The 27587-nt window shown below is 41.7% G+C and overlaps 1 protein-coding gene across 1 annotated transcript in view; it reads right to left on the minus strand.

The window, feature by feature from the left end:
- The window catches only part of LOC138742136 (transcription factor AP-2-beta-like), a 105287-nt gene that overhangs the window by 27498 nt on the left and 50202 nt on the right, over nucleotides 1-27587 (minus strand). The window contains exons 4-5 of the mRNA XM_069896318.1: nucleotides 4786-5011; nucleotides 2866-2984 (exon numbers count right to left, since the gene is read on the minus strand). Of these exons, the coding sequence (XP_069752419.1) occupies nucleotides 2866-2984; nucleotides 4786-5011 (345 nt within the window). The remainder of the gene's footprint in view (nucleotides 1-2865; nucleotides 2985-4785; nucleotides 5012-27587) is intronic.

The raw sequence follows: 27587 nt of genomic DNA on the forward strand, positions 1-27587 counted from the left end.
ACTTGCCAATAACCTGCTCACGAAAGCAAAAACTTAATCTCAGCAGAACCATTTGGCTCCAAATTTCATCATAGCATTGGTGCAAATATGGACAAAAGAGCTGAATTCCAGAGGGGACATCAAGGCAAAGAGCCAATACTTGCACCATGTTCAAATCTATTTACAGCTCCTTAGAAAATTAAGCAGACCATTCCTAGAGGCAGCAAAGTATAGGGATTACTTAATGTGGTATGGGAGAGGGGAAAAAATTGGATGAAAACCACTGACAGAGACAACATGCTATCAGGGTCTGCTAAGTAATGTAACATTAAAATTACTGTGTGCAGATTCAATCAATGCACTGCATCACCACACCACTAAAGTCCCAGGAAATACCATCTCCAACCAAAGAAAGTCTTACCATTTCTCCCATCATCCTGGTACTCACCATTAACCATGAAATCATTTGCATCAGGCCACAAACATTCACAGCAATTTTCTACTGTTTCTCTTTCTATTTCCCATTTCTGCTGGCCTACTCCCCATTCTCCATCCCTTCCCTATCCCTCTGTCTTCTTTCATCCAGTTCTCCTCCCCCTTCCCTCTCCATTCACAGAACCTTCCCCCCCCCCCCCCCCACTGTTTGCTGGTGTGTCCCTCCCTTATCCACCACTTATTATCTTCTACCTGTGGGACTGTGCTTCCCCCCCCCCCCCACCAATTTTTTTGGGCACCTGCCTACATTTTGCTTAGACCTTGATGAAGGGCTTAAGCCCAAAACATTGGTTATGTATCTTTATCTTTAATTTATAAAGTACATTGTTTGACCTGTTGAGTTTCTCAAGCATTGTGTTTTTACTGACTATTTCGACTCATGGGTGCTGTCTGAACTGCTGAGTTCCTCCAACAATTCTCGGTTTGCACAAGATACCAGCATTTGCAGCTTTTGTGTTTCTCTGTAGTTAAACTGTTGTAGTTACAGCAATATAAGGAGCCATTGTCAGCTTTTGAAATTTCCATTTTGAAGTAATCTGAAACCATGTGGATTGTGGAGGGTCACATGACCTCTCCATCTTGAACCAAGTCAGAAGTTGCATCACTTGTCACTCAAGATTGTACCCACCCTTTAGGGCACACCCTACCACTGGCCCTTTTAATCACTTGGTCCGGACCCCCTAGTTTACTACACTTTAAAATCTCACTATGTGCAACTGGGAAAGATGGTTGACACCAAGATACCAAACTCATGTAAAAAACTACGATAATTAAATCCAATTACTGAAGAACCTCTCCATTTGAGTCTATCTTAGCTTTAATTTATATATTTATTGAATTAAATGAATTAACCTACAAATGGATAGGTTGATTTAATCCATTATCTATTCTGGATTTAAGCACGAAAACAGGAATCTGTTTTAAGATTGTTACAGAGTCCAGAGGACATCAAAAACTAGCAGTAATAGATATGCACCACAACACAGGGTTACTTAAACAAAAGTAGTTTTTAATTATAATTGAACAAGAAAACAGAATTAAACTTTAACTTATTACTTAACCTACTCATTTAACCTACCTAACTACTTAATCCCCCCCCTCTAATACTAAGCGCAGGTGTGTGTAATGTATATTTAAGATTAGAAATGTATATTTAAGATTATTTGGATCACAGTCCAATCTCACTGGTTGCAGGCAATTCTTGTACTGTGCACAGAAGTTAGCATTAACAAAGTTCACCAGTCTTTGGTGCTTAACAGGCAAATGGTTACCACTCAGGAGGTTTTCAGAGAGTGATTCCTTTTCCAGGACATCCGCAACTGATTCTTTCTCAATCAGTCTTGCTGACGAAACTTGCCCCCTTCAGGGTTCTCCAGATGATCTTCTTTCTTTCAGGTCACCTTTCAGATCGCCAGTCTTCTCCTTTGACCAGACAGCCTTCCAAAGTTTGCCAACTTTGTCCTTCTGTAAATCATTTCTGTGACTCCTCTCTCTGTTTCACACCCTCCCTCTCTGAGAACAAAACTGTTCTCCTCTGCCTGCAAAGATCACATGTTCTCCCAGGCAAGCTGCTGTCCATACTTTGTTGCCTCCTGCAAAAAAGCATTCTGCAAAAGTCCTGCAAATATTCTGTGTTTTAAAATGTGTGTCTGCAAGCTGTTCTAACAATTTCTCCCAAACCACCTCTAAATACTCTGTCACAAGATAATTTACCAAAGTAGCACACAGCACATGTTGACAATCAGATAATCACTGTACTCTTTAATATGCCCTCCAAGGGCAATATATAAGCTACTTTATATATTGCTTTTCCACATTTAGATAAATGGAAGTGCACATTACTCATGGTCTTGTCGAATGGCAGAGCAGGTTTGATGGGCTTTCTCGTGCTCCTGGTTCATATGATCATTTATTTGCATGTCATACTCCCAAATATCCTACAGAATAATGGGCATTTCAACACATGAGGCACTAATTCATTTAGAGCCTATGGTTTGCGTACAAGTCTAAACATTAAATGATTGTAAGCTATTTAATTGCAAATAGTGTAATATTAAATATATTTGTGCCCTTGTTCAATCTCCAGCTAAGTATATATTCCAAAAGACTAATGTTGGTATTCCCTTGATTATCATAGACCATCTACAACAAACACATGGGCCACCAGTTAATTTAGAGCAGCTCAAGCTCCTCCCAGACCACCAACGGGAATTTTTAGCTTGAGAATTTTCATTTTTTTGTCAGGGTTGCTCATTTTCCACTAACATACACATGATGGGCCAAAAGGCCTATCCTGGAGTCCAAAATTCTCTAATTCTACACTGATCTAAAATATACAAGCATGCTTTTTGAATAGTGTTGCCTCCAAGGGTCAATGGAAATATCTCCTACCTTCGACAAGTGAAGTGAGTAAGGTCACATTGGCTGCTTTGCGTCTTCCTGCAGGCAAATTCAGTCCAATCTTTTCCAACTTTTCTCTCAAGGATCTCCCACCATTTTTTGACTTTGCCCTAAGAAAGACATGTGTTTAAGTCCAGTGTGCAGATGGAAAAGTAACAATTTTATGAACTTTTTATCTTTTAGTTCGATATCTCTGTGAGTTCATTATATCTTATTGAAGGTAAAATGGTCAGTAAGCTCATTGTTCTTAAGAAAAATCCCAGTGTCAGTGTTGCAGATTTCAGATTTATTGACCGAGTACATATATGACATCACATATAATCCTGAGATTCTTTTACGTGCAGGCAAGGCAGAATTACTACTGATTGGTAGTGCTAAAAAACTGTACTCAATGTACACATATAAACAAATAAAGAAATGTAAACAAACTTATTGTGCAATACAGAGAAAAAGAAAATCAATAAATTGCGCAAGTAAGGGTCCTTAAATGAGTCCCTGACGGAGTTTGTTGTTTAGGAGTCTGAAGGCAGAGGGGGAGCAGCTGTTCCTGAACCTGATGGTATGGGTCTTCTAGTACCTATACCTCTTTCCTGATGGTAGCAGCGAGAACAGAGCGTATTCTGGTTTATGTGGATCCTTGATGATTGCTGCTGCTCTCCGACAGCAGCATTCCCCATAGATGTTCTTGATGGTGGGGAAGGTTTTGCCTGTGATGTCCTGGGCTGTTTCCATTACCTTTTGCAAGGCTTTATCCTCGGGGGTATTGGTGTCCCCATACCAGAACATGATTCAGCCAGTCAGTACACTTTCCACCACATATCTGTAGAAATGTGCCAGGGTTTCCAATGTCATACCAATGTTATGGAGTCCAGAGGACCCCAAAAAACAGCAGTAATAGATATGCACCACAACACAGGGTTACTTAAACAAAAGTAGTTTTTAATTATATTTGTACAAGAAAACAGAATTAAACTTTAAATTATCACTATCAACTTACTTAACCTACTTAATTCCCCCTCTAATACTAAGCGCAGGTCTGTGTAATGTGTATATAGGCTTAGAAAAGTTATTTGGATCACAGTCCAATCTCACTGGTTGCAGGCAATTCCTGTACTGTGCACAAAAGTTAGCATTAATAAAGTTCACCAGGCTTTGGTGCTTAACAGGCAAATGGTTACCACTCAAGAGGTTTCTTGTTGGTTTTCAGAGATTCCTTTTGTTCCAGGACATCCGCACCTGATTCCTTTCCAATCAGTCTTGTTGACAAAACTTGCCCCCTTCAGGGTTCTCCAGATGATCCTCTTTCTTTCAGGTCACCCTTTCAGACACCTGGTCTTCTCCTTTGACCAGGCAGTTTTCCAAAGTTTTCCAGCTTGTCCCTCTGGAACCGATTTCTCTGTTTCTCCTTTCTCAGCTCCCTCCCTCTCTGAGAGCAAAGCTGTTCTCCACCTCTGCCTGCAAAGATCACATGCTCTCCCAGGCCCGCTGTTGCCATATGTTGCTACTTTGTTGCTTTCTGCAAAATAGCACTTTGCAAATGTCCTGCAAAAATTCTGTGTTTTAAAATGTGTGTGAGCAACCTGCTCTAACAATTCTTCCCAAACGACCTCTAAATATTCTGTCACACACCAAACATCCACAAGCTCCTGAGGAAGTAGAGCATCTTCTTTTCAAGCTCCATATCTGGTTACTTTTTCTATTTCTTTTCTTTTAATGTTCTCTCCTGAATTACTTCCCTATTTCTCTTTCAACTTTTAAGCTCAATCTCTCTCTCTCTCTCTCTCTCTCTCTCTCTCTCTCTCTCTCGGGTTATATTTATCATTCTGATGTAGTGCATAATTCTCAACCCTTTTCTTTGACTTCATTTAATCTTAGCTTTTAACTTCCTAACTAACACCCTCCTTCGCTCACCTCCTCAGCACTCCTCCAAGCAGTGAAGCATTCAGACACTCCGGGGGTGATAGACGCCTCTGAACTTCTCCCACAGTCACTTTGTACTTGGAAGTGGAGCTGAGCAGCGACAGCCGGCCTGGTACTGAGCAGAACACTTCACTGGGGTTTGTAACTCCTCCAACAGAGCCATCCTTTTGAAAGTTCAAAGAAAGTGAACTGCCATTGGCTTTAATCGGCATTGGAACTGCAACAAAGCAAAAAATGTCACTATAGAATGTAGTACATACAACTTTGAAAGCACCCTCACAGAAAAAATAGTTAACATTTAATGGATGAAGCAATATGAAAAATGTTAGTTAAAAATCAATCAGTATGTAGATTTTGATCAGATACTGACTACATTTGCAGGGCAATGGTCCTACAAGGATCTCACTGAATATCAACATTGAGTCCAGATTTCTGCTTCTTTGGTAAATCACAAGCTCGTATCAAGTCCTAAAATGTCATCATATCCCCAAATTCCTCAATAATTGGTCACTGGCCACCCATCATTTTGTATATCAACCAGGATATGGCTCAAAGGTCATTGAATAAATGTTTTGAAGCAGACAGGGCATTTTAATCATGCTCTCAGTATTTCTGGGAGAGTCAGAACAGAGGACACCAGGATTTATATTCCGGTGAACTCTCCAGGAAAGTACATAAATGTAATGATGCCAATTTGCTCCATTCCGAAACAAAGTTTCGTGATACAAAATATAATGATCTTTCAAAAAATTGAAACTTTCCCAGAAACAGATGTTGATTTCCAAAATCCAGCAGAGAATGGCATCAGCCTTTCCTGAAAACATCAACCAATTTTTTTTGATTTAAGGTGTAACCAGTGTATTGATTACCTTAAGTCCTTAAGACCTGAAGACCTATTACCTGAAGACCTTAAGTCCTAAAAGAAGCATGCCTAAAACCTCCAGAGAGTGAACAAAAAAATCATAAATATTTAATTCAGTGAAAAACCACTGAGTAATAGCTCTGACTAAGGCTCTGACGGGCTGGTTGGCCTGATTCCTGCTGAAAATGTGAAAGGCCAGTCCAATTTGGTAGATTCTTTATCGTGTCATTGCTTGTAATCTAAATCCTATTCATACAGAATCAATTGCTTAAGAATTTGTTTTAACTATATTTCCTGATAACTTTCTGACCAATACTAAACCCACATCATCCTCCACCCACTTCAACACCTGTCCTGCACGTGCGCAAACCCCCACACACACTTGCACATGTGATGGTTAGTCTATGAATCAGAATTCTATTTGATCAAACATTTTCACTTACAGTATTAAATAAGAGCACCAGTGGAGAGAAACTAACTCCTAAGAGAATTTGAAATTAGAATTCCAGTGCACCTTCTGTGTGCATTGCATTTGCCTTTCCAATGTTTGGGTGTTTTATTCACAATCATCGTGGGGCTTCAAGTGTTTTAAAACTGGTGATTTTCTAAGTTAAAATTTGAGCTATTGAGGAAGTTATAGTTAACTTTCTCTGTGCAATCCAGTGACAAATGAGAACAACACAGTGTTTCATGACTAGTCCATGAACTCAGAACTACTGGAGATTGGACCTAGTATTTCCTGGTCAGTTCAATGCAATCACGAAGAAGGCTCGTCAGCAGCAATACTTGAGATTTGGTCTGTCACCAAAGACTCTTGCAAATTTCTACAGGTGTATCGTAGAGAGCATTCTGACTAGTTGCATCACAGTTTGGTGTGGAGGTGCCAATACACAGGACAGTAAAAGAATACAGAGACTTGTGAACTCGGCCAGCCCCATCATGGGCATTAGTCTTCACCCCATAAAAGACATCTACAAGAGGTAGTATTTTAAGAAAGCAGCCTCTATACTCAAGGACCCTTACCACCCAGGCCATGCCTTCTTCACACTGCAACCACAGGGAAGGAGGTACAGGAGCCTAAAGATGAACACCCAGCAGCTCAAAAACAGCTTCTTTACCTATGCCATCAGATTTCTGAATGGACAATGACCCATAGATACTACCTCACTTTCTCTTCTTTTTGCATTAATATGTTTATTTTTAAATGTAATTTAAAGCTTTAATATTTGCACCTAAAATGAATATTTCCCCTGTAAAGGTGCCACAAAACAACAAATTTTGGATTATGTTCATGACAATAAATTCTGATTCTGTTCTATTTACTGGAATACTCATTGAACCATAGTGTGGTTCCTTTAAGTTGAAGCTTTTTAATTAATTACGGATGTAGACATGGTGGCCTTTTCCATTGTAATATTGTAACGGATGATTTTCAGTCAAATACTTTAGCCACTGAACATTACAAAATTCAAGCACTAAACCAAACTGCTATAGTCAATGTACCAACTGATATACCATTGTGTTATTGAGTAGGTTGTGCATATCAAGGTCTATTAACAAAGAATTACTTTTAAATCACAATCCTATTTATTATTTACATAAAATTATTTGCGCTTCGATTAAATTGTTCAAGATTAATATAATTTACTTCTTTGATTTCTTCAGCTCACTCACGGAACAGAAACCATTTTATTTCTGCACTGGTACATGAAAAATTAATGTTGTATGGAAACAAATTGCAATTGTAAGTTGTAAAATGAACATTCTGTTCATGTATCAAGCAAAATATCTACCACCTACTGAGCATGCTAGATAATATTGATCACTTGTAACTGCACACAACAGGATTTTAAATAATTATTTTTCATGTACTGAATCAGTGGCGGGTCAGTACCACCCCGGCCCTAAGCTGACCTTTAGTAAGGCCCTCTTGACCTTGTTTGGCCCCCCCCCCCCCCGCTCCATGGTTCGTCCGACGAAGTGACTGTGGTAAAACACAGAAATGCTGGAGGAACTCAGCCGGTCACGTAGCATCCACAGGAGGTAAAGATACCTTGAAGAAGGGCTCAGGCCCAAAACATCGGTAATACACAGACACTGTGAAACCTGCTGAGTTCCTTTCATTTTGCTGAGATTTCATTCAAAACAATTTATACATTACACATTACACGTTTTCTACAACTGTCACACGAATAATAATAGACCAAATATCCCTGCAGCTAAGGAATGAATTAAGCTTTCATTTACTAATAAAACTTGATTATGCAAAATCACAGTACAACGATGATTAAAAATGTAGACATATTAAAGTTCAAACATTGACTATTACATTTGGTTGTATTAGTTGAAAAAAAATAATGTTAAATAAATCCAATAATTAATTTAATGTGCAACCTTTTTTTGGTGACCATGTCAATTTCAAAAAAAATGTTAAAGCGGTGGGTCCATCCAGCCTCCCACTGGGCAGGGAGAGGTTGCCGTCTGCTGGCCCCCATCCCCCTGGGCAGGGAGAGGTCACCGTGCCGCTCAGACCAAGTGGGCTACCATGGCCCTGGGTGCAGATGCGGGGAGGAAGGGACAGTTCTCCCACTGGGTTCCTACAGCACTGTGGCTACGGCGCACCCTTCCTCCAGAGCTCCTGCACACTCTTCTCCAACCTGCAACAATGTGATTCATTTCTGCTACTTTATAAATAGTTTCAACACTCACACAGAACTTTTCATCTGCTGGGAGGCTACCTATAATTTTTAATGAAATCAAACAAACACAAAGGATGAAGAAGAATAATGAACCTCACTGTTTTTGTAAAGTCAGTTTAATCAGTCCATAATGTGTTGGGCCCACTTATCTTCCAGGCCCCTAGGCTTCAGCCTAATGGTTAATCCACCACTGGTACTGATTCATTAACAAGATTTTACTGTACATCTAACTATCCAAGAAACAGAGGAATTATCTCACAGATATGTCAGGTAGATTTGAAAATGACTGTGTTGGCAATAAAGATGTGCCCTATGAGAGTGTGATGAGATATCCATTCTAATTCCTTGTGTTATCTCAGTGTATTGCCAAAATATTACTGAGACAAGCAAATAAACTGAGAATTTAACTGGTGTTCCTTAGCAGTCTCTCTCAAATAACTCATGATGACTGATAGAAGAATACCATTGGTGTAGATGCCTTGTATTCATATTATGTGGCCAATAACTCACAAAAGTCAAAGTAGGAGGAGGAATAGAAGTTAAAATTAAATTGTATGACATGCCTTGGCAAAAGAAATGTTGAAATAAGATACATGATATCAAAATCTAAAATATCCAAACAATATCATTGGTATCTCTTCTGGGGCAAGTCTGACCTGTACAAAAGGAATGGGCTTCACTTCTTGAACTAGAGGGGAACCAATATCCTGCTGAGCAGGTTTGCTGGAGCTGTCGGGGAGGGTTTAAAAATAGTTTGGCGGGGGGGATGGGAATCAGAATGAGGGTACAGCGAGTAGGGAGGAATGACACTTGGACTGGAAGGAATGGAGGGAACAGAACATAAAAATAAATAAAAAGAAGGTAAAGGTAGTTAATTACAAAAGGAGTATATGTGGAGGACGGTCTCTCAAGTGCATATATTTTAATACAAGAAGCATTGTAAAAAAGGAGGATGAGCTTAAGGCATGGGTGGCCACGTGGAAATACGATATTGTGGCCATCAGTGAAACTCAGTTGCAGGAAGGGCATGTTTGGCAGTTAAATATTCCAGGATTCTGTTGGATAGATATATGAATGAGAGATGTGTGGAGGGTTATGGGCCAAATGTGGGTCAGTGGGACTAGTGGGAGAAGATGTTTGGCACGAACTAGTAGGGCCAAACTGGCCTGTTTCTGTGCTTTAAATGATTATACAGTTAAAATCTGAAATGGAATATTTGAATAGGTACGAAACTAAGGAATATACAGAATACATGTTGATTAGGTATGATCTCCATTTTTGGTTCAATCATTTCAACTATCCACAAAAAAAATGCTACTCGCATATATCACACAGAATTAGATTGAATTTAAGATCAGAGAAACAAGCCATTCATCTCAATAGATCAATGCTAGTGTTTGCTCCAAGTTGGATATCTCGCACCTAAACATGTCCTTCTATGTATGGTTCACTCATAATCAAATCCTGTTTCCTCTTTAATGAATTTCAATTAATTTTATTTCAATGAATCCCTGCCACATTAAGTTAAACATTCAAACTACACAGAAGCTTCTGCTAAATTCCCATGATTTGTTGGAAAATACATTCCACAACTTCAGAGCATTGCAAGGTTCTCCATCTTTCATGAAGTAATGATCTCCAAGTGCCTTGGCCACTTGATAATGGTTAGATAATCTGCCTTTTTGTTCTGTATGTTGAATGATTGGTATCTCCTTTTCATATAATACTCATTGTTTTGCAATATGTGCCTCATATGCAAATTGAAGATATCTGGATGAGGCACTGCACACATCATAAAGGACCCATTACCCTGGCCAGGTTTCATTCTCGTTTCTATCTTCAAACAGAAGATATAGATTCCTGAAGTCTGGCAATTGTAGATTTAAGAACAGTTTTTTTCTGACAGCTATAAAATTCCAGGACATTCCCATGCTACCCTAATCATAATCCTACTCTTTTTTTAAATTTTTTATTTTTCACACCATAAACCACATTGACCATGATACATACATTTTCCTTTTCAAATATATACAGTGCCATTTTCTCCCCCCCCCCCTCCCTCCTCCCATGCCACCCTCCCTACCTCCCCCGCCATCCATTTAAAGTACAAAATCTAAGATACATTTATCATAATCCTACTCCAGGACCAAAGATCTGTCTGCAACTACTGACACTGTTAACGTTTTGCAGCTGTAAATATTTATTTACTTTTTCTCTTCCTTTTATATTTAGTTTTTTGTTAACTCTTCTTGGAATTTCATATACTGATTAAATTTAAATTCTTGATAGTGTGTTTTATGACCCTGAAAGGTTGCTGTAAGACTTTCTTGCATTTTTACTTTGCATTCATGAATCTGACAATCATCTCCTCATTAGTTCATTCATTTTGCAGTAGTCTACTACCCTGACCACCTACCAAACTACCTCCCATGTTACGAGCCCAGAGGACCCCAAAATGCAGTACCAATAGATATTCACCAAGACAGTTGCTTTTAATTATCTTTAAACATGAAAATAGAATCAAACTCTAACTTATCACTATTGACTTACTTAACCCAACTTAACCCCCTTCTAATTCTAAGCGCACATGTATGTAATGTGTGTGTGTGTAAGTTCAGAAAAGTTCTTTGGTTCACCATCCAATCTCACTTCTCATTCCTCCAAGTTCACTGGCTGCAAACAATTCTTATATTGTGCACAGAATTTAACATTTATAAAGTTCACCAGGTTTTGGTGCTTGAAAGATAAATGGTTACTGCTCAGGAAGGTTCTTGTCAGTTTTCAGAGAGATTTGTTGTTCCAGGACATCCACAACTGATTCCTTTTTAATCAGCCACTCCAGTGTCTTGCTGACGAAACTTGCTCCATCATGGTTCTCCAGATGGTAACCTCTTTCTTTCAGGTCACCACAGAGTGCCTTTTTGTTTCCCTTATTCCAAGTGAAACATTAGACAGCCAGTCGTCTCCTCTTGCATGAACCACTAGGGTTTTGACCAGGCTGAACAAAGCCCTTACAAACCCGTCTTCCAAATGGGGCTTTCCACAAGCTTGGCAGCTTGTCCTGTTCCAGTCCCAGCTGCTGTTGCTGGCTGTAACAATGTAGAAATGATCTCTGTGTCTTTCTCTCTCAGAAAGCCTCTTTGACTCTCTCTGCTTGCAAAACCACATGACCCTCTTAGAACAGCAAGTTCTCTTCCAGACAGAAGCAGCTCCGACAAGCTCTTTCATCGGTTGCTTTTTGTAAACAACAATCCATTAGTGAAGTCTCTTGAGCACTCTCCAAAGCTCATGCAAAGACTGTTGGCCCCGACATGTCTAGCATGGGGAAAAGCTCCAGTATTTTAAAAAAGATCTGTTTTAAAGTGTTTGTAAATGACCTACTCTAACAAACCTTTCCCAATTTATCTCCCAAAAGCATATCTATATACTCAGTCTCACCAGTCATATGCATAATCCCTACTGTGAAAGCCATGCAGCCACAGGAAGTTGGATAGAGCACGCAATTGCCAGTTGCCTCTTTTAAACTGCAGCACCAGGGTAGTCCTCCTGGGACCCAGGTGTGATTACTGGGGAAAAGATGCTGGAAGCACCTTTAAAATTGCAGGGGTATTCCGCCCCCCACAATGACACGTCATGTACTCACCGGATGTACCGCTGGATGTTCGGATGCTGTCTGCCTGATGACACATGCATGCAAGCGCTGAAGTCACCAGAATAAGTGGGTCGGCCATTTTAGTTTTAAAATCGCCTGTGGACGTGACGTAAGTAAATTTAACTGGGTTCCCTGACTACCTCTGATGTAGGTCAGGGACCCAGTTGGGTTCCGACAGAATTGACTAGGTCAGACCCTTTCTAACTAGCATGTAACCGGGGCACTAACCGGACAAATTGCCTGGTTAACCCCATTTTACACAGCAGTTTGAAAGGGCCTATTGCTTTCACTGGCTGGACCAGTCAAGAGGAGTTCTGCAGTAGTCACTGAAGTGGTTTAAGATTCATAGAATTTTGCAGCATGCTGCACCATACCTTCAATAGGTGAGAAACCTCACCACCAGCTATCTACCAAGCAGTTTAAGAGCTGGAGGAAAAGAAGAAAGAATGGCATAGGAAGTAAACTATACAACCCCCTTCTGCCCAGGCCATCGGTGATCTAAGCGTGATACGTAATTTCATATTTACTCATTCCCTTGCCTCCACAACACACTATCAGAATGGACACTTGGTCAAACGCAAAGGTAAATGGCACCATAAAAATGGCTTCCAAGACCTTTGCTTGTCACTTTGGCTGCAGCAAAGCCAGTAGGAGTCTACTGGCTTTTGATGGAAGATACTGCAAATGGTTTGTGAGAATGACCTTGTGTAATTCCAGCCTACATGAGATAGATTTAAATTGCATTTTTTGGGGGGAAAAAGCAAGGCCACCTATTGAGTAGCAGTGGTGGGAAGAGGAATGTTACTTCTCCAAGAGACAGCAGCAAGTTCAAGGATCTGTGGATCCACTGCTCGACCTCTATTTCAGACCTCAGCTACTCTGCTTGACTACAAATTACTGGACTCTTGTAAAATGCTGCAGGCCACTTTGATCCATAGCCTTGATGGGTGCAGACTGAGCTTAGGTGGTGGCAAGCTGGCCTTCCATAATGCGAAATCAAGTTGGCACTACAGCACAAATATTCCACAGCTGCTACTTGGCTACAATAGAAGCTACAACCATTGCCTTGGATGGTGCATTATGTGTATCAATGGGGTTATATGGATATATAGTCATATAGCACGGTAACAGGCCCTTTTGGACCATGAGCCGGTGCCGCCCAATTACACCCAATTGACCTACATCCATGGTACATTTTGAGGGGTGGAAGGAAACTGGATCACCCAGAAGAAACCCACACAAACACAGGGAGAATGTACAAACTCCTTACAGGGAGCGCCAGATTCAAACCCCGGTCACTGGTGCTGTAACTGTGTTGTGCTAACTGCTATGCCAACTGAGTTAGAAAGATGAGCTCAAGACCACAGGGAAAGTCCTGTGCCAAGTTGCAATCAGATTATGCCTATATTTCTCGACAGTCAGTAAAAGGGCAGGATGGTTTAGTATTTATGCATTGTGGTCAGGATTGCTTTTTGCAGTAATATGTTGAGATGCCAACTAGAAGGGGAGCAGTGTTAGATCTGTTGTTTGGGAATGCAATGGGGCAGGTGACGGAGGTAAGTGTTGGAGAGAACTTCAGGTCCAGTGATCATGGGTCCATTAGCTTTAGCTTAATGATGGAAAGGGATAGGTCGGGTCTGAGGTTGAAGGTCTTTGAGTGGGGGAAGGCCAGATTTGGAGAAATGAGAAAGGATTTGCAGACAGTTGTGTGGGCTGATCTTTTTGCCAGAAAGGATGTAGAGGAAATTTGGGGGGCATTTAGGGGTGAGATTTTGAGAGTACAGGATGTTTATATTCCAGTCAGGCCGAAGGGGAAGACTAAAGGTTCGAGGGAGCCTTGGTTTTCTGGTGAAATTAAGAAGTTGGTTCGGGACAACAGGGAGGCCTATACCAAATATAAAAAACAAGGGATTGAGATGTATAGTCATTACTTAGATTGCAGGAAGAACCTTAAGAGGGAAATTAGAAAGGCAAAAAGAAGGTATGAGGAGTCCATAGATAGTAAGGCGAAGGTGAATCCTAAGGGTTTTTACAGATATGTGAACAGTAAAAGGAGGGTTAAGGATAGAATAGGTCCACTGGATGATGGGACCGGTGAACTATGTCAGGAACCATATGAGATGGGAGAAATATTGAACAATTTTTTTCTCGTCTGTATTCACGAGGGAAAGGGACATTGGGCTATATAAGATAAGAGAGGCAAAGGGCTTAGTTATGGAAAGGATAGGAATTAGTAAAGCGATAGTTTTGGAGCTTCTAGGGTCAATTAAGGTGGATAAGTCTCCTGGTCCTGATGGGAATTTTCCCAGGACTTTAAGGGAGGTCAGGGAACAAATAGCGGGGGCACTGACAGAGATTTTTCAAAGATCACTGGAGAAGGGAGTGGTACCACAGGATTGGAGGGTTGGAAATGTTGTTCCATTGTTCAAAACAGGCAGTAGGTGTTGGCCAAGTAATTATCGGCCAGTAAGTTTGACTTCAGTGGTGGGGATGGTTATGGAGGGTATTCTTCAAGATAGTATATATGCATATAGCCAGGGATTGATTAGGGGCACCCAGCATGGGTTTGTAAAAGGAAAGTCATGTTTGATATACCTTGTTCAGTTTTTTGAGGAAGTGACAAAAAAGGTGGATGAAGGTAGAACGGTGGATGTGATCTATTTGGATTTTAGTAAGGCTTTTGATAAGGTTCTGCATGAAAGGTTAATAAGGAAGGTTCAGTCACTAGGAATTAGTAGAGAGATTGTGACATGGGTTCAGAGGTGGCTGGGAGATAGACAGCAGAGAGTCATGGTGGACAATTGTATGTCAGGTTGGAAGCCTGTGACAAGCGGGGTGCCTCAGGGATCGGTGCTGTGTCCCTTGTTGTTTATCATTTATATTAATGATTTAGAGGAGGGTATGGTTAACTGGGTAAGCAAATATGCAGATGATACGAAAATAGGGGGAGTGGTTGATAGTGAGGTAGATTTTCTTGGATTACAGAAGAATTTGGTTTGTTTGGAAGAGTGGGCAGATGGCAGATGGCAGATGGAATTCAATGTAAGGTGTTGCATTTCGGTAAAAATAACCAGAATAGGACATATACAGTTAAGGGGAGGGCATTGAGGCACGCAGAGGAGCAAAGGGACCTGGGGGTTATGGTACAGAGTTCACTGAAGGTGGATTCCCATGTAGACAGGGTGATTAAGAAGGCATATGGTATGCTGGCCTTCATAAATCATAGTATAGAGTATAGGAGCTGGGAGCTGTTTTAAGGCATTGGTGAGGCCAGGTTTGGAGTACTGTGCTCAGTTCTGGTCTCCAAATTATAGAAAGGATATAGATAAGGTGGAGAGGGTGCAGAGAAGGTTTACAAGGATGTTGCCTGGCTTACAGCATCTGGATTACAGGGAGAGATTAAGGAGACTGGGACTTTATTCATTGGAATGTAGATGACTGAGAGGGGACTTAATAGAGGTATTTAAAATGATGAAAGGAATAGATAGACATAAACAGACTCTTTCCCCTGAGGGCAGGAGAGGTTGGAACAAGATGCCATGAGTTAAGGGTAAGGGAGCAACACTTTAGGAGAAATATTAGAGGTATCTTTTTCACTCAGCGAGTGGTGGCAGAATGGAATGAACTTCCGAATGAGAGAATTGCGTTAGGGTCCCTTCTGTCACTTAAGAGAAGGTTGGATGTGTACATGGAGGTGAGGGGGGTTGGAGGGTTATTGGCGATGGGCAGGAGGTTTGAGCTACTGGAGTCGTTCTGGTGAATCGGTGCGGACTCGAAAGGCCGACATGGCCTGTTTCTGCTCTGTAAATGGTTACATTGACATTGTAGGAGGCCTTTTATAAGACAATTGTGCATTTCCACCTCATCATTCAACACTCAACCTTCTTCTGTAGCTTCTATAATGTGGATGAAGTGAATAGATGAGTGCCTAAGTTTGATGGTGAGATAATTGAGTGAAGTGGATCAATGTCTATTATAGGTTCAGCCTGTCTGGTGGTCTCGTCTGTTGTTGTGACCGTCACAGTGTCAGTCCTGAAGTTTTGTGCGATAGGCCAGATCTCCAGTGGCTAAGAGAGGTTAATAGGACCATGGGGTTGTTTGGTCTGTGGTTGGGGCAGGACACTGGGTGGGGGCCAGGTGCCCGGTTACATCACCAGTGGTCCTACGGGGATACTGATTGGTTAATTAAGGGGTCCCCTGCATGCTCCAGGTCCTGGACGGAATCAGTGTCTTGCTGCCCAGTAAGGTCCCGCATAAACGACTGGCTTCCAAAATCAAGGCTCATGCGATTGGGGGCAAAGTATTGATGTAGATTGAGAACTGGCTGGCAGGTAGAAGACAGAGAGTTGGGATAAATGGCTCGTTTTCTGAGTGGCAGGCGGTGACCAGTGGGGTGCCACAGGGATCTGTACTGGGACCCCAGCTGTTCACAATTTACATTAATGATCTGGATGAGGGGATTGGATGTAATATCTCCAAATTTGCAGATGACAATAAGCTAAGAGGGGTTGTGTGCACGGAAGAGGGGATCAGGAAGCTCCAGTGTGATTTGGATAAATTGAGGGACTGGGCAGATACATGGCAAATGCACTACAATGTGGATAAATGTGAGGTTATCCACTTTGGTAATACAAACCGGAGGGCAGATTACTATTTGAATGGCAATAGATTAAGAGATGGGGAAGTGCAGAGAGACCTAGGGGTTCTTGTACACCAGTCTCTGAAGGCGAGCATGCAGGTACAGCAGGCGGTTAAAAAGACAAATAGTATGTTGGCCTTCATATCAAGAGGGTTTGAGTATAGGAATAAGGATACCTTACTGCAGCTGTACAGGGCCTTGGTGAGACCCCACCTGGAGTATTGTGTGCAGTTTTGGTCACCTTATCTAAGGAAGGATGTTCTTGCAATGGATGGAGTGCAGAGGCGATTCACCAGGTTGATACCTGGAATGGCAGGAATGACTTATGAGGAAAGATTGCGCAAATTGGGATTGTACTCGCTGGAGTTTAGAAGATTGAGAGGGGATCTCATAGAGACATATAAAATTCTGGCAGGACTGGACAGAATGGATGCAGATGGGATGTTTCCAATGATGGGAAAATCCAGAACCCGGGGCCATGGTTTGAGGATAATAGGCAAACCATTTAGGACCGAGATGAGGAGGAATTTCTTTACCCAGAGGGTGGTGAATCTGAGGAATTCATTGCCACAGAGGGCAGTAGAGGCAGGTTCATTAAATATATTTAAGAGGGAATTGGATATATTTCTTCAGTATAAGGGTATTAAAGGTTATGGAGAGAAGGCGGGGATGGGGTACTGAACTTTAAGATCAGCCATGATCTCGTTGAATGGCGGAGCAGGCTCGAAAGGCTAATCTAACTAACTATAGCACTAACCACATTTCCATCTTCTATGTTTTCTATGTTTTCTAAGTAAGCTTAGTGGGGGTTTGCATGTAGGAGGCAGACCAGGGGATAAGTCTTATGGTTCTTGGTATGCCTCCAGAGCAGAATGGGCCCAGAGATCATCAGCCAGGGCAATAGTGTGGTTCCCGACGCCAACTTCCTGGGAAAGAAAAACAGCCTTTCAGGTAGGATAGCATTTGTAGCGGTACAGAGGAGGGATCTGGTAGCAGGAAGGACCTCGGGGAGGATCTCTTGCCACTGGGAAATGGGCAGGCCTTTCAATCTGAGGGCTAGGAGGATTGCCTTTCAAACGAGGGCATTCTCCCTTCCTACCTCGAGGCTGTGGGGCAGTAGGAGTTCCAGCAAGGAGCACATAAAGTCAGGGTCAGGCCCAATGACACCATTCCCTACCACTCATCCAAGGATAGCCAGATGTGAAGTGCTGCACATGCATTTCTCTGGTTAAATGTGAGGCTGATACTTTTGGCCATCTGGAGAAATTTTTGTAGGTAAGTGTCATGGTCCTGCTGGTCAAGGCCGCAGATGGTCATGTTGTCCAGAGAGGGAAATGTGGCCCTTAGCCCATAGTTGTCCACTATCTGGTCCATCTCCCTCTGGAGACCCCATTGGTGACCCTGAAGGGGACCCGGAGGAAGTGGTAGAGACAGCCGTCTGCCTCAAACACAGTGTATTGGCAGTCCTCCGGGCATACCAGGTGTTGGTTGTATGCCAACTTAAGATCGATGGTTGAGAAGACCCAATACTGGGCGATCTTGTTCACCAGGTCAACGATGTAGGGAGGGGATAGGCATCCAATTATGTAAATCGGTTTATGGTCTGACTGTAGTCTATGACCATGCGTGTTTCTCTCCGCTCTTTACCACCACCACCTGCACCCTCCAGGGGCTGGTGCTGGGTTCTATGAAGTTGTTTAACTTCTGCTTTAATGAAGGGTCTATCCATGGGCTGCATCGCCTGCTCTTGGTGGTGACAGTCGGGGGTGAGGTTCTCGAACAGAGGCGGGAGTGGGATCCAGAGGATGGACAGGCCACAGTTGTGTTCTAAGGGGAGGGCGGGTGGTTTAAAAATTGATAGTTGAGTGGGGGGTGGGGCTATCATATTCCATTTGGACGCTCTTGAGTTGGCATTGAAAGTCCAGTCCCAGTATGACTGGTGCATAGAGCTGTGACATAATAAGGAGTTTAAAGTTCTTGTACTTAGTGCCATGCACAGTCAATGTCATGGTCCAGCTGCTGTGAACCTCTTCTGAGTGGGTTTGGAGGCCAGAGTGACCTTGCACTTAGCCGGAGTCACCACAAGGGAGTAGCGCTGTACTGTGCCCAGGTGTATGAAGTTCCCTGTGCTCCCAGTATCAAGTAGACAATTTCTGACATGACCATTTACCTCAATATCCATCATGGCCCTGGCTAGCTGATGTAGGCTGATCTGGTCTAGGGTGATCAAGGCCAATGTCTGGTCACTGTCTGATTCACTGCTGAAGTACTGGTTTGGAAGTGTCCCCCAAGATGGCTACCCCCATGCCATGCAGAGTGCTGCTCCTCGCCACCGGAAATGGTGCTGTCCCAGTTTGTTGTCCCTATGCTCCCACTGAACCATTTCCCATGACTGGAAGTGGCGCTGGAAGTGACATGGTCAAAGATGACAGTGGCAGCCAGCCACATGCAGTGCAGCTGGAGGAAGGTCGGGACCTACATAGCTTCCTGAGGTGTCCATTCTTCCCTCAGGTGGAACATGTTGCCTTTTGAGCCAGGCAGTTCATACAAAGATGTTTAGTGTAGCTGCAGAAGTTGCACTTTGGGTGCTCGAAGGCTGTGGCAGTGACTTGGGACCCCACATCCCAAGAAGGCAATGCCCATGCTCCCCATGTGGTGGTCATGTTTCCAGAAGTGAAGGCCTCTGCATTTAGCTGCACTGTCTTGAGCAATTTGGCCAGGTCTGTGACTTCCTGCAGGCTTCAATCTCCCTTTTCCAGGAGTCTATCAGATGTGATCAGACTCGAGTCTAGCTATACACACGTTTTGTATCAGTTCTTCTAAGTGGACGGCAGCAGAGACATCTCTGCAGCTGTAGGCTCACCCCAGCTGCCACAAGACCCACGTGTATTCATCAACCGACTCATCAGGTCTACGATTACCCAGAAGGTACCTGGCATAGATAACATTTGTCGGGGTCTGACACTGTCTCTGCAGGAGCTCCTTAGCAGCTGAGTAAATATTGCAGTCTCTGATCATTTGAAAAACGCGGTGACCAACCTGTGAGAAGAGCAGGTCTCATTTATCTTCCTCACTCATCAATGCATTGAGGCAGTGCAGACATTGATCGAATTTGATGGAGAACTTTAGGGTTGGTGTCCAATTAATCCATCCATATTGCCTTCTCCATAGCACGAAATTATGATGATTAAATTGATGCACTATTAATTAACCACATTAGACTGAAAGTAGTGATTAATTAATAGGCTTTAATCTCCATAAATTATTAGCACATTTCACGTTTCTGGCCCAAATCCAGTGCAGGTACTGAGGGAGGGGTTTGGGTGTAATAACCTTTATGGGGATTCTGAGGGGAGGAGTCACGGTACAGGGATGGGCCAGCCCATACAATACATTCATACAGACAGTGCTAACAGCTAAACAGTGGTTCCACCACATTCAAAATATTGGCTTCAACATGATGTCATTTAATAAATAATTATTGCTGATCTGACGATAAAATCATTGAAATAATTTATTAGCACATGGGTGTTGTGGTCTCCATTATTACAAATACAGACAATCAAAATTCAGAATTCAATGAAGGTCGAGAAGGAGATATTGTGTTTTCTTTCCAATACTTTAAATTCCCTGAAAGTTTGAAGTCATATGTATTTAAATTTTTGTCAGGTGTTCCAGCATCTACAATATAAAATAAAATCACAGTGTATCAATTTAAGTATTATAAACCATGATAATGTAGAGTGGGTGTAAGTCTGGACAACTGTATGTGAGAATTTCTAATCAACAATCCTGTATCAAGTAAATGATTGTGGCTACAAATTTCCTACTGTCAATTTCTTTGGCTCTCTCTCTCTGAGATGGGATTCCATTTTGGAGACATCCTGATACATATGAAGTATTGTTGTGAGTGAGTAAACAGGTTTGGTAGGTCTCAAAGGCAAAGACTCTAAACACCGTTTTGGTAGGGAAGGATTTTATTTACAGAAGGCAAGTGTGGGAAGATGGTAACTGATGCAGCACACACACACACACACACACACACACACACACAGTTTACAGCAGCTGTGGGAAAGAAATACCATTGGAACAAAATACACATACAATGAACTGGTACATAAAATGACCAAGGAAAATTCACTATGATGCCCCACCCCCACCCCTCGATTCAGTGCAAGCATGGTTCCATGCTACAAGGGACACATCTTACCAACAGTTTCTACAGCATTCTTCCACATTCCTAGGCCTGGCGTGAAGCAGGATGGTCCCAAGCTGGCAAAGAGAGAGAACAAAGAACGCATGGCACCTTTATAGTGCCGGAGGGTCCAGCCCAGATCATTAGCAGGAACAAATGGATTGGTGCCAGGAAGTTTAATCCAATTATAACACCCAAATGCCCGAGACCAAGCACAGGCAGCCTGGAGAGTCCAGTCCAGGTAATTTACATGGATGCAACAGCAAGGTGTGCACTAATAGGTGGGGCAGAACCAAATCTTGATGGGCAGCTGGTGTGTCCTCCGATTAGGTAGGGGCCAATGCTGTCACATGATAGCCACAACCCATCCCAATTACAGGTGTGGAAACAATGTTCTCTCTAATTTTTAGTATTCAGTGTGTGCAAAAATCTTATGTTGTGCAAAAATATGTATATGTAGCATGGGACTACTGCAGAGCATGAGAAGAACGACACATACATAGGTGTAAGTAAATGCAAAGCTGATTTATTTATCTCCCCAGCCCAGCTTTTATAGACCTAGCTTCCTGCCACTGGGCCCGGTATTCCTGCCGTTGCAGGTGGATGTGATGTCACCAGCAAGCTGGCCTTTGATTGGCTGTGGTTCCTGCCGTGCAGTCTTCTGGCCAGTGAAGGCCATTAGTGTGTGCGGGCTTTTCGCGCTCACTGCATTAGTCTGCTGTTTTGAGTGCCAGTTCGCTTGCCAGGTAGCGGGCTGCTAAATATGCACTGAATGCTTATGCAAATGTAAATTTGAAATTGTTTCAAGATAATTTTGGCACAGCCTATTTCTCATGCCTAATAAAACCGTATTGGCAAGTTTTAATACAATACAAGTATGATTGCATTCTACAAAGTAACATTTTTAGTAAAGATTAGTAATTATATATTACTACAATACATCATCTTAGATAACTAACCTTTTGTGTGTACATTAATTTCCTTTGTGCACTGGTTGCAAAATGTGAAAACGTGTGTGCATGTGCACACGCACACAGCTTAAAGGGAACATCGTGTGGAAGTATTGGAACTGTTTGTTTCAGAGTTTGGTCAAAATTAGGTTGATGGGTAGAGTTTAGGGTCCTACATAAAATGTTGCCTATATGGTACCCAGGGAAAGTCATCTCCAACTGGCTTGAACCCGTACTACAGAGGTAATTCCTTCCAACGAGCTATATTTTAGAGGAATAAGGAAGCAATTTGTTCTGATTGAAGAGTTCCAAGAGCAAGGAGTTAAAATACGCAGGGCCTCTGATATAAGGACTGGATTGTTACACAAAACAGCTTGTATTTGCATACAAATCAGAGTCATTTCAATCTTCTAAGCTTTCTCCATCATGGCTAATCTAATTATAGCACTAACTTCACATTTCCACCTTCTATCAAGTAATCTTTTATCCACTTGCTCATCAAGAATCTATCTACCCATGTCTTAACAAAGTCTCCGCTCCACCCTTAAGGAACAGAGTTCCAAAGATTCATGGACCTTTGTGAGAAGAAAATGTTCTTAATTTCTGTCTTAGATAGTTGACCTCCCTGCCCAACCCCAATTTTTAAACCATGTGCCCAAATTCTAAATTCTCTCACAAGATAGAACATCTTCTCCTGATAGGATCTTATATGCTTCAATTAAATCTCCCTGCAGTCTTCTAAACTTTGACAGATACAAGATTATCATGTTCAACATTTCTCCATGAGATAACACACCCATTCCCAGTATCAATCGTGTAAACCTCTGAACTTCTTTCAATATATCACCCTTCTTTGAATGAGAGCAATATTATATTCAGAACTTCAGATATAATTTCATTAATGTCCAATATAACTGCTGCATAACTTTGTAACTGTGAATATATCTATCTAACTTTATTATTTATCTTTATGAGCTCTTTCTGAACTGGGGTAATTTAATGCATACTATTAGAATTGTTTTTTTTAACAAAGGTGCCTGTTTGGTGGCAGCAAGTAAGAATTTCAGTGTCTATGTACATTTTACTTACTGTATGTGTATGACAATAAGCTCATTATCAAATCACCATCAGGCAATCAGAAACATCACGGTAAATTATAATACGATGCATCTGCAAAGACATGCCATGAACAAAATGGACTGAAAAGCTTGCTTGATGTTCAGAAGATCTTGTCTGTCATGGTTCATTTGCAGGGAAAAAATCCTCCTTCCTTAGCTCATGGTGTTGTACTCTCACAATGTGTATATACTTAAGGAATGAAGTTCCATAAAGCAGGCCAAGACTCACAGATGCAGTAATAAGGGAGTATTGTACTGTTACTGGATATATTTTACTGCTGGAGCTCCATAATCCAGGTCAATTCTCCCTCGTGCCCGTAATGAGGAAACACTGTATTCAGAGGAGATATGGATACTGTAGAACCCTTAAATCCAGGCTGGTACAATCCAGTGCAGAGACAAACAGATGATGTGTCCAATGGAGTGGTGTGGGAAAGAGGTGTTCCATTTCATGAGATGCTGAGACAGGAAGAAAATGTACTGTCACATGGATGTCACCCTGAATTAGATAGGGAAAAGAGCTCTCGTGAAGAAAGAATAGGAAAGGATTTTATGACTGTGGTTAAGCTGGGAATTATCCATGTGAGAACAATTTTAAAGAGTTGGAAGAGGTGAATCCCTCTGTGAAGCAAAACAGTGCATCTTTCATGTAGGATTTTAACTTTCACAAGCTAGCACATGTCACAAAGTGGATGAATTTCTTGACTGTGTTCACAGTCTATGATGGATCCAACCAGGGAGTTGTCCACATTAGATGCAGGAATGAGTCATGTGAAAGATCTTGTTAATAGCCTCAGGGAGGATCAACGTCTATCTCATATCAATCATAACATGACTGGGTTCAATTCAGCTGGAAAGCAAGAAACACAAACAACTACTAATGGTCTAAGTTTAGGTAAAGTTGCCTTTAACAGAGTAAGACAGCGACAACAACCTGGGCAAGTTATTGCTATGTAAAACAAACTGTGCAGTTGGCATTCAAAAAATTATTTAAAGTGCTACAGAACCTGTTAATACTCGTGAAGAGCAAAAGCTGCAGGTGCCGAAAAAAACTGAGCTGTGCAGAGAAATTGCACTTGGGGAGGATTCAGCAAACAAGGGAATACATTAACTGATGGGATACTGAAAGGTGATTGTGAACAAAGAATGTCCACAGATTCTGAAAGATGACAGAACAGCTGGTTAAACTGATATGCAGGGTGCTTTCCATTACTAACCAAGGTGAAGAATATAAGAGCAGGGCAGTTTCACCCCCACATCCTCTAATTGTGTCCCACATCCCACAGAGGGGAGGTTTGGTATGTAGCAAATTACTCCAACTTTAGGTCATGATAGGGAAATTGGGGTGGAATTGGTGGGCATATGAGACAGAATAGGTAAATGGGGGAATGGAATTGATGGGATTGCGTTGAGATCCCATAATCACTCGATGCTCCCAATGGTCTTCCTGTTTGCTGCAAGAAAACACAAAAAATAATGAAATGTGATGTAGCGGCAGCCAGGAGGCAGGGTTTCACATTTGTCCCAATAATGCCAGCTGACCACAAGTCCTGAGGGCCCGGGTTGAGATGGTGCTGGACACCCTCCACCTTGGGGATGAAGCCTGCAGGCTGAGAGACGCGTTGGGAATGTTATAGCGTCACTTCCATTTTTGGAATGCCTAAACTGGAAGTGACTTAAAAAGTGGTCTAAAAAGAGAAAACAGTTCTTTGCTGATTACAATGTGAGTCAGTGTTTTCCTTTGCAGCTCTGCCTTAAAAGGTGCCACATATGATATATAAATACGAATAGCTGAAGAGGCATGAATTTGAAATTGAAAAAAAACTCAGAAAGTTCAGAAAATAAAACAGCTTAGGTTTTGTTGGCTAGGGGAGATACAAAGAATAACCAAAGTTAACACATTGGGGTAAAAAAAAGTGATTGAAACCAAGTTTTCAAGCAATATAAAATCAATGCAAAAATGTTAGCAATTATATTAAGAAAAGGAGGTTTGCAAGAAGCAATTAGGGCCTATGAAAATGGTCACCTGCCAGCATCCCATCAGTGTCTGAGCCAGCATATTGCAAAAACACTGTACTCATGGATTATTTGCCAAAATGAATACCAATAGTCAAAAAGTCTATAGTTAAGAACATAATAATTGAATACACTGAGATTTTACAGCTGGTCAGAGGAGCCAGTTTTGAATGGTCAGTCATAAAAACACACCGAAATGCTCAGCCAGTCTTTTCAGCATCTAAAAGAGACAAAGATATATTGCTGATGTTTTGGGCCTGATGCCTTCTTCAAGGAATAAGCAGAATAAGCCAGAAACAGGAAATCTGAGAAAGTAGGGTTTATTTATATGAACTTACAGAAACCATTTGGTAAAGTTTTTCTTGTTGGCTGAAACTGAAGCTCATGGAACTGAAGCCAAATTATTGACCTAGTTAGGAAATTGGTTGGATGTTTGGGAATAGAGAGAAAGGACAATAGCCATGTAACCTTATTGGCAAATTGGGACAAGTGTGTTGTACAATGTGTTGCGATTTCTGTACTCCATTTATTAATGACTGGTGATTGACTAGAGGGTCAATAATCCAAGTTTTCCAATGACCTGAAGACTGAAAGCACTTATATTCTTTACATTAGGGAAAACCCAAAGGTTCCCTCAAAGGACCCTGGGAAAAAAGAGATAGTGGTGGCCAAGTGGGGTGTTCCTGCTCTCAGGGGTCCATCCCAATCATTTGGCAAAGCCCACAGATCAGGGTCAACCCTGCTCATAATGCATGCTATTGCTGCTGACCTTTGGCAGGCAGCCCAAGCTTCAGTGAAGATTTTCTGGAAGGAAGCCTGGGAAATGACTAAAGCCTGGGCTAGTCCACAGATCTCTGACAACACAGATATTGGGGCTGATGCTCTCAAAGCAGCCACAGCTGACTGATGGGCAGAGTGGAGGGAAAGGTACTGCTTCGATTCAAGAAGTAGGATATTGACAGTGGCAGGAGATAAGTGTCACAGAGAGTGTGCAAGAGAGGGAAGATGATAGGGAATTAGACAGGCAGAACAGGTGATTAGAAGGAAGGGGAAAGGATTGCGGTGACTGGGAAGATGTGCGAGAGAAGGGGACAAATGGAAAGAAGAAGTGGATTTGGGAAGAGGGTGGGAGGGTGTTTGGGAATTGGAGAACAGTGAGAGAGTTTAAAGGAAAGATTGAAGAAGATGGTGTGGGCAAGAGCAAGTGATTATAAACATCTGTGCATGTGTCCTCAAATTGTACCTGCCTAGAGCTTTTCTTTATGTCTGTGCAGTTCATACAGCTGAGCCTGGCATCTTATCTTGTTAGATTTCCTTGTCATTGGATCAAGACTTCATTCCATCAAGACAATGTGGTAGATGATGCAATACACAAACATGCTGGAAAAACTCAACAGGACACACAGCATCCATAGGAAGTAAAGGGTAACCAACAAATAATCAATGAAAAGGCCCGAAACATTAGTTACTCTTCACTTCCTTTGGATGATTCATGACCTGCTAAGTCTCTCCAGCACATTTGTGTATTCCACTCGAACCTAGTATCTGCAGACTTTCTTGTTTAACTCCATGTAGGTAGATGGCATGTGATGGTCAGGCATGTTAAGCGAATTAATGCACACATATTTTCCGCTCCTCCTAAATGCAATTCATATCCTAGAATATCAGATTGTTCCTGGACAATACCAACGGCAACAAACAAGAACAACAATATTATCATGGCCAAGGAATCCATTCACTTCCATACTGACATCATTGGTCTATCTGAAAAGAAAATGGGCCACAGAAGGCTCACTCAGGAAACAAGAAAGAGAAACAAGAAAAACAAACCATTCATATATTCTTCTTCTTGACTATAAAGGTTGAACTAGTCTGGCATCTCAGTATGATAAGCAGATGGCTCATAATCCTCCAGATCACTTGAACACAAAATTAACGTGCTATGGTAATCCAAGTGTATATGCCAACTGTGAAAGCATGCATGAGGGCAAAGAGGAATTCTTGAACAATTCTTTACTGAGGATTTCCTTTGGCTACTTCAGTGCCAGAGTCAAAAAGGCCACAGACCTCTGCAGACGTATAATTGGCTAAGATGAATGAGGGAAAGGCAACTCCTTCTAAGATAATGTTTGGAACACAGTCTTGTTATGATTAACAGAAGAATAAATACAAGAGCTCGTGGAAAACCCTTGACCAAGTCTCAGTGCCTGATGAGTTATATTATCATCCATCTGAGGGACGGAGGATGATTTGCCACTCATACACAAACATTGGTGACAATGACATCTGGACTATTGCCACTAAATTCAAGTTGTAATTTTAAACATCCTAGCAGCTAAAGCACAGAGAGAAAAAAAAATCAACATCATCAAAGAACTTAGGGATCTTGCAAAAACCTTCACACATATCCAATATCTGAAGTATCCTGAACTCCAGGATAACAGACCCTATGAAACATGTTTCATCCTCTTTACCCAAAACAATGAGATAGGCTTGAGGAAAATGACCAGGAGATCCAGGAGCTTAATTGTAAACAAAAGGAAACACCATCACATCCCATGATTAGAAAAACACATTCACAGGCGTTTTGAAGGCCTAATTCCAACAAAAATATTATGACCAGAGCAGATAAGATCTGACAACTAGTCATTAACCAAAACAA

The sequence above is a fragment of the Narcine bancroftii genome, chromosome 8 (assembly GCF_036971445.1).
Source record: "Narcine bancroftii isolate sNarBan1 chromosome 8, sNarBan1.hap1, whole genome shotgun sequence".
Lineage (NCBI taxonomy): Eukaryota > Metazoa > Chordata > Chondrichthyes > Torpediniformes > Narcinidae > Narcine > Narcine bancroftii.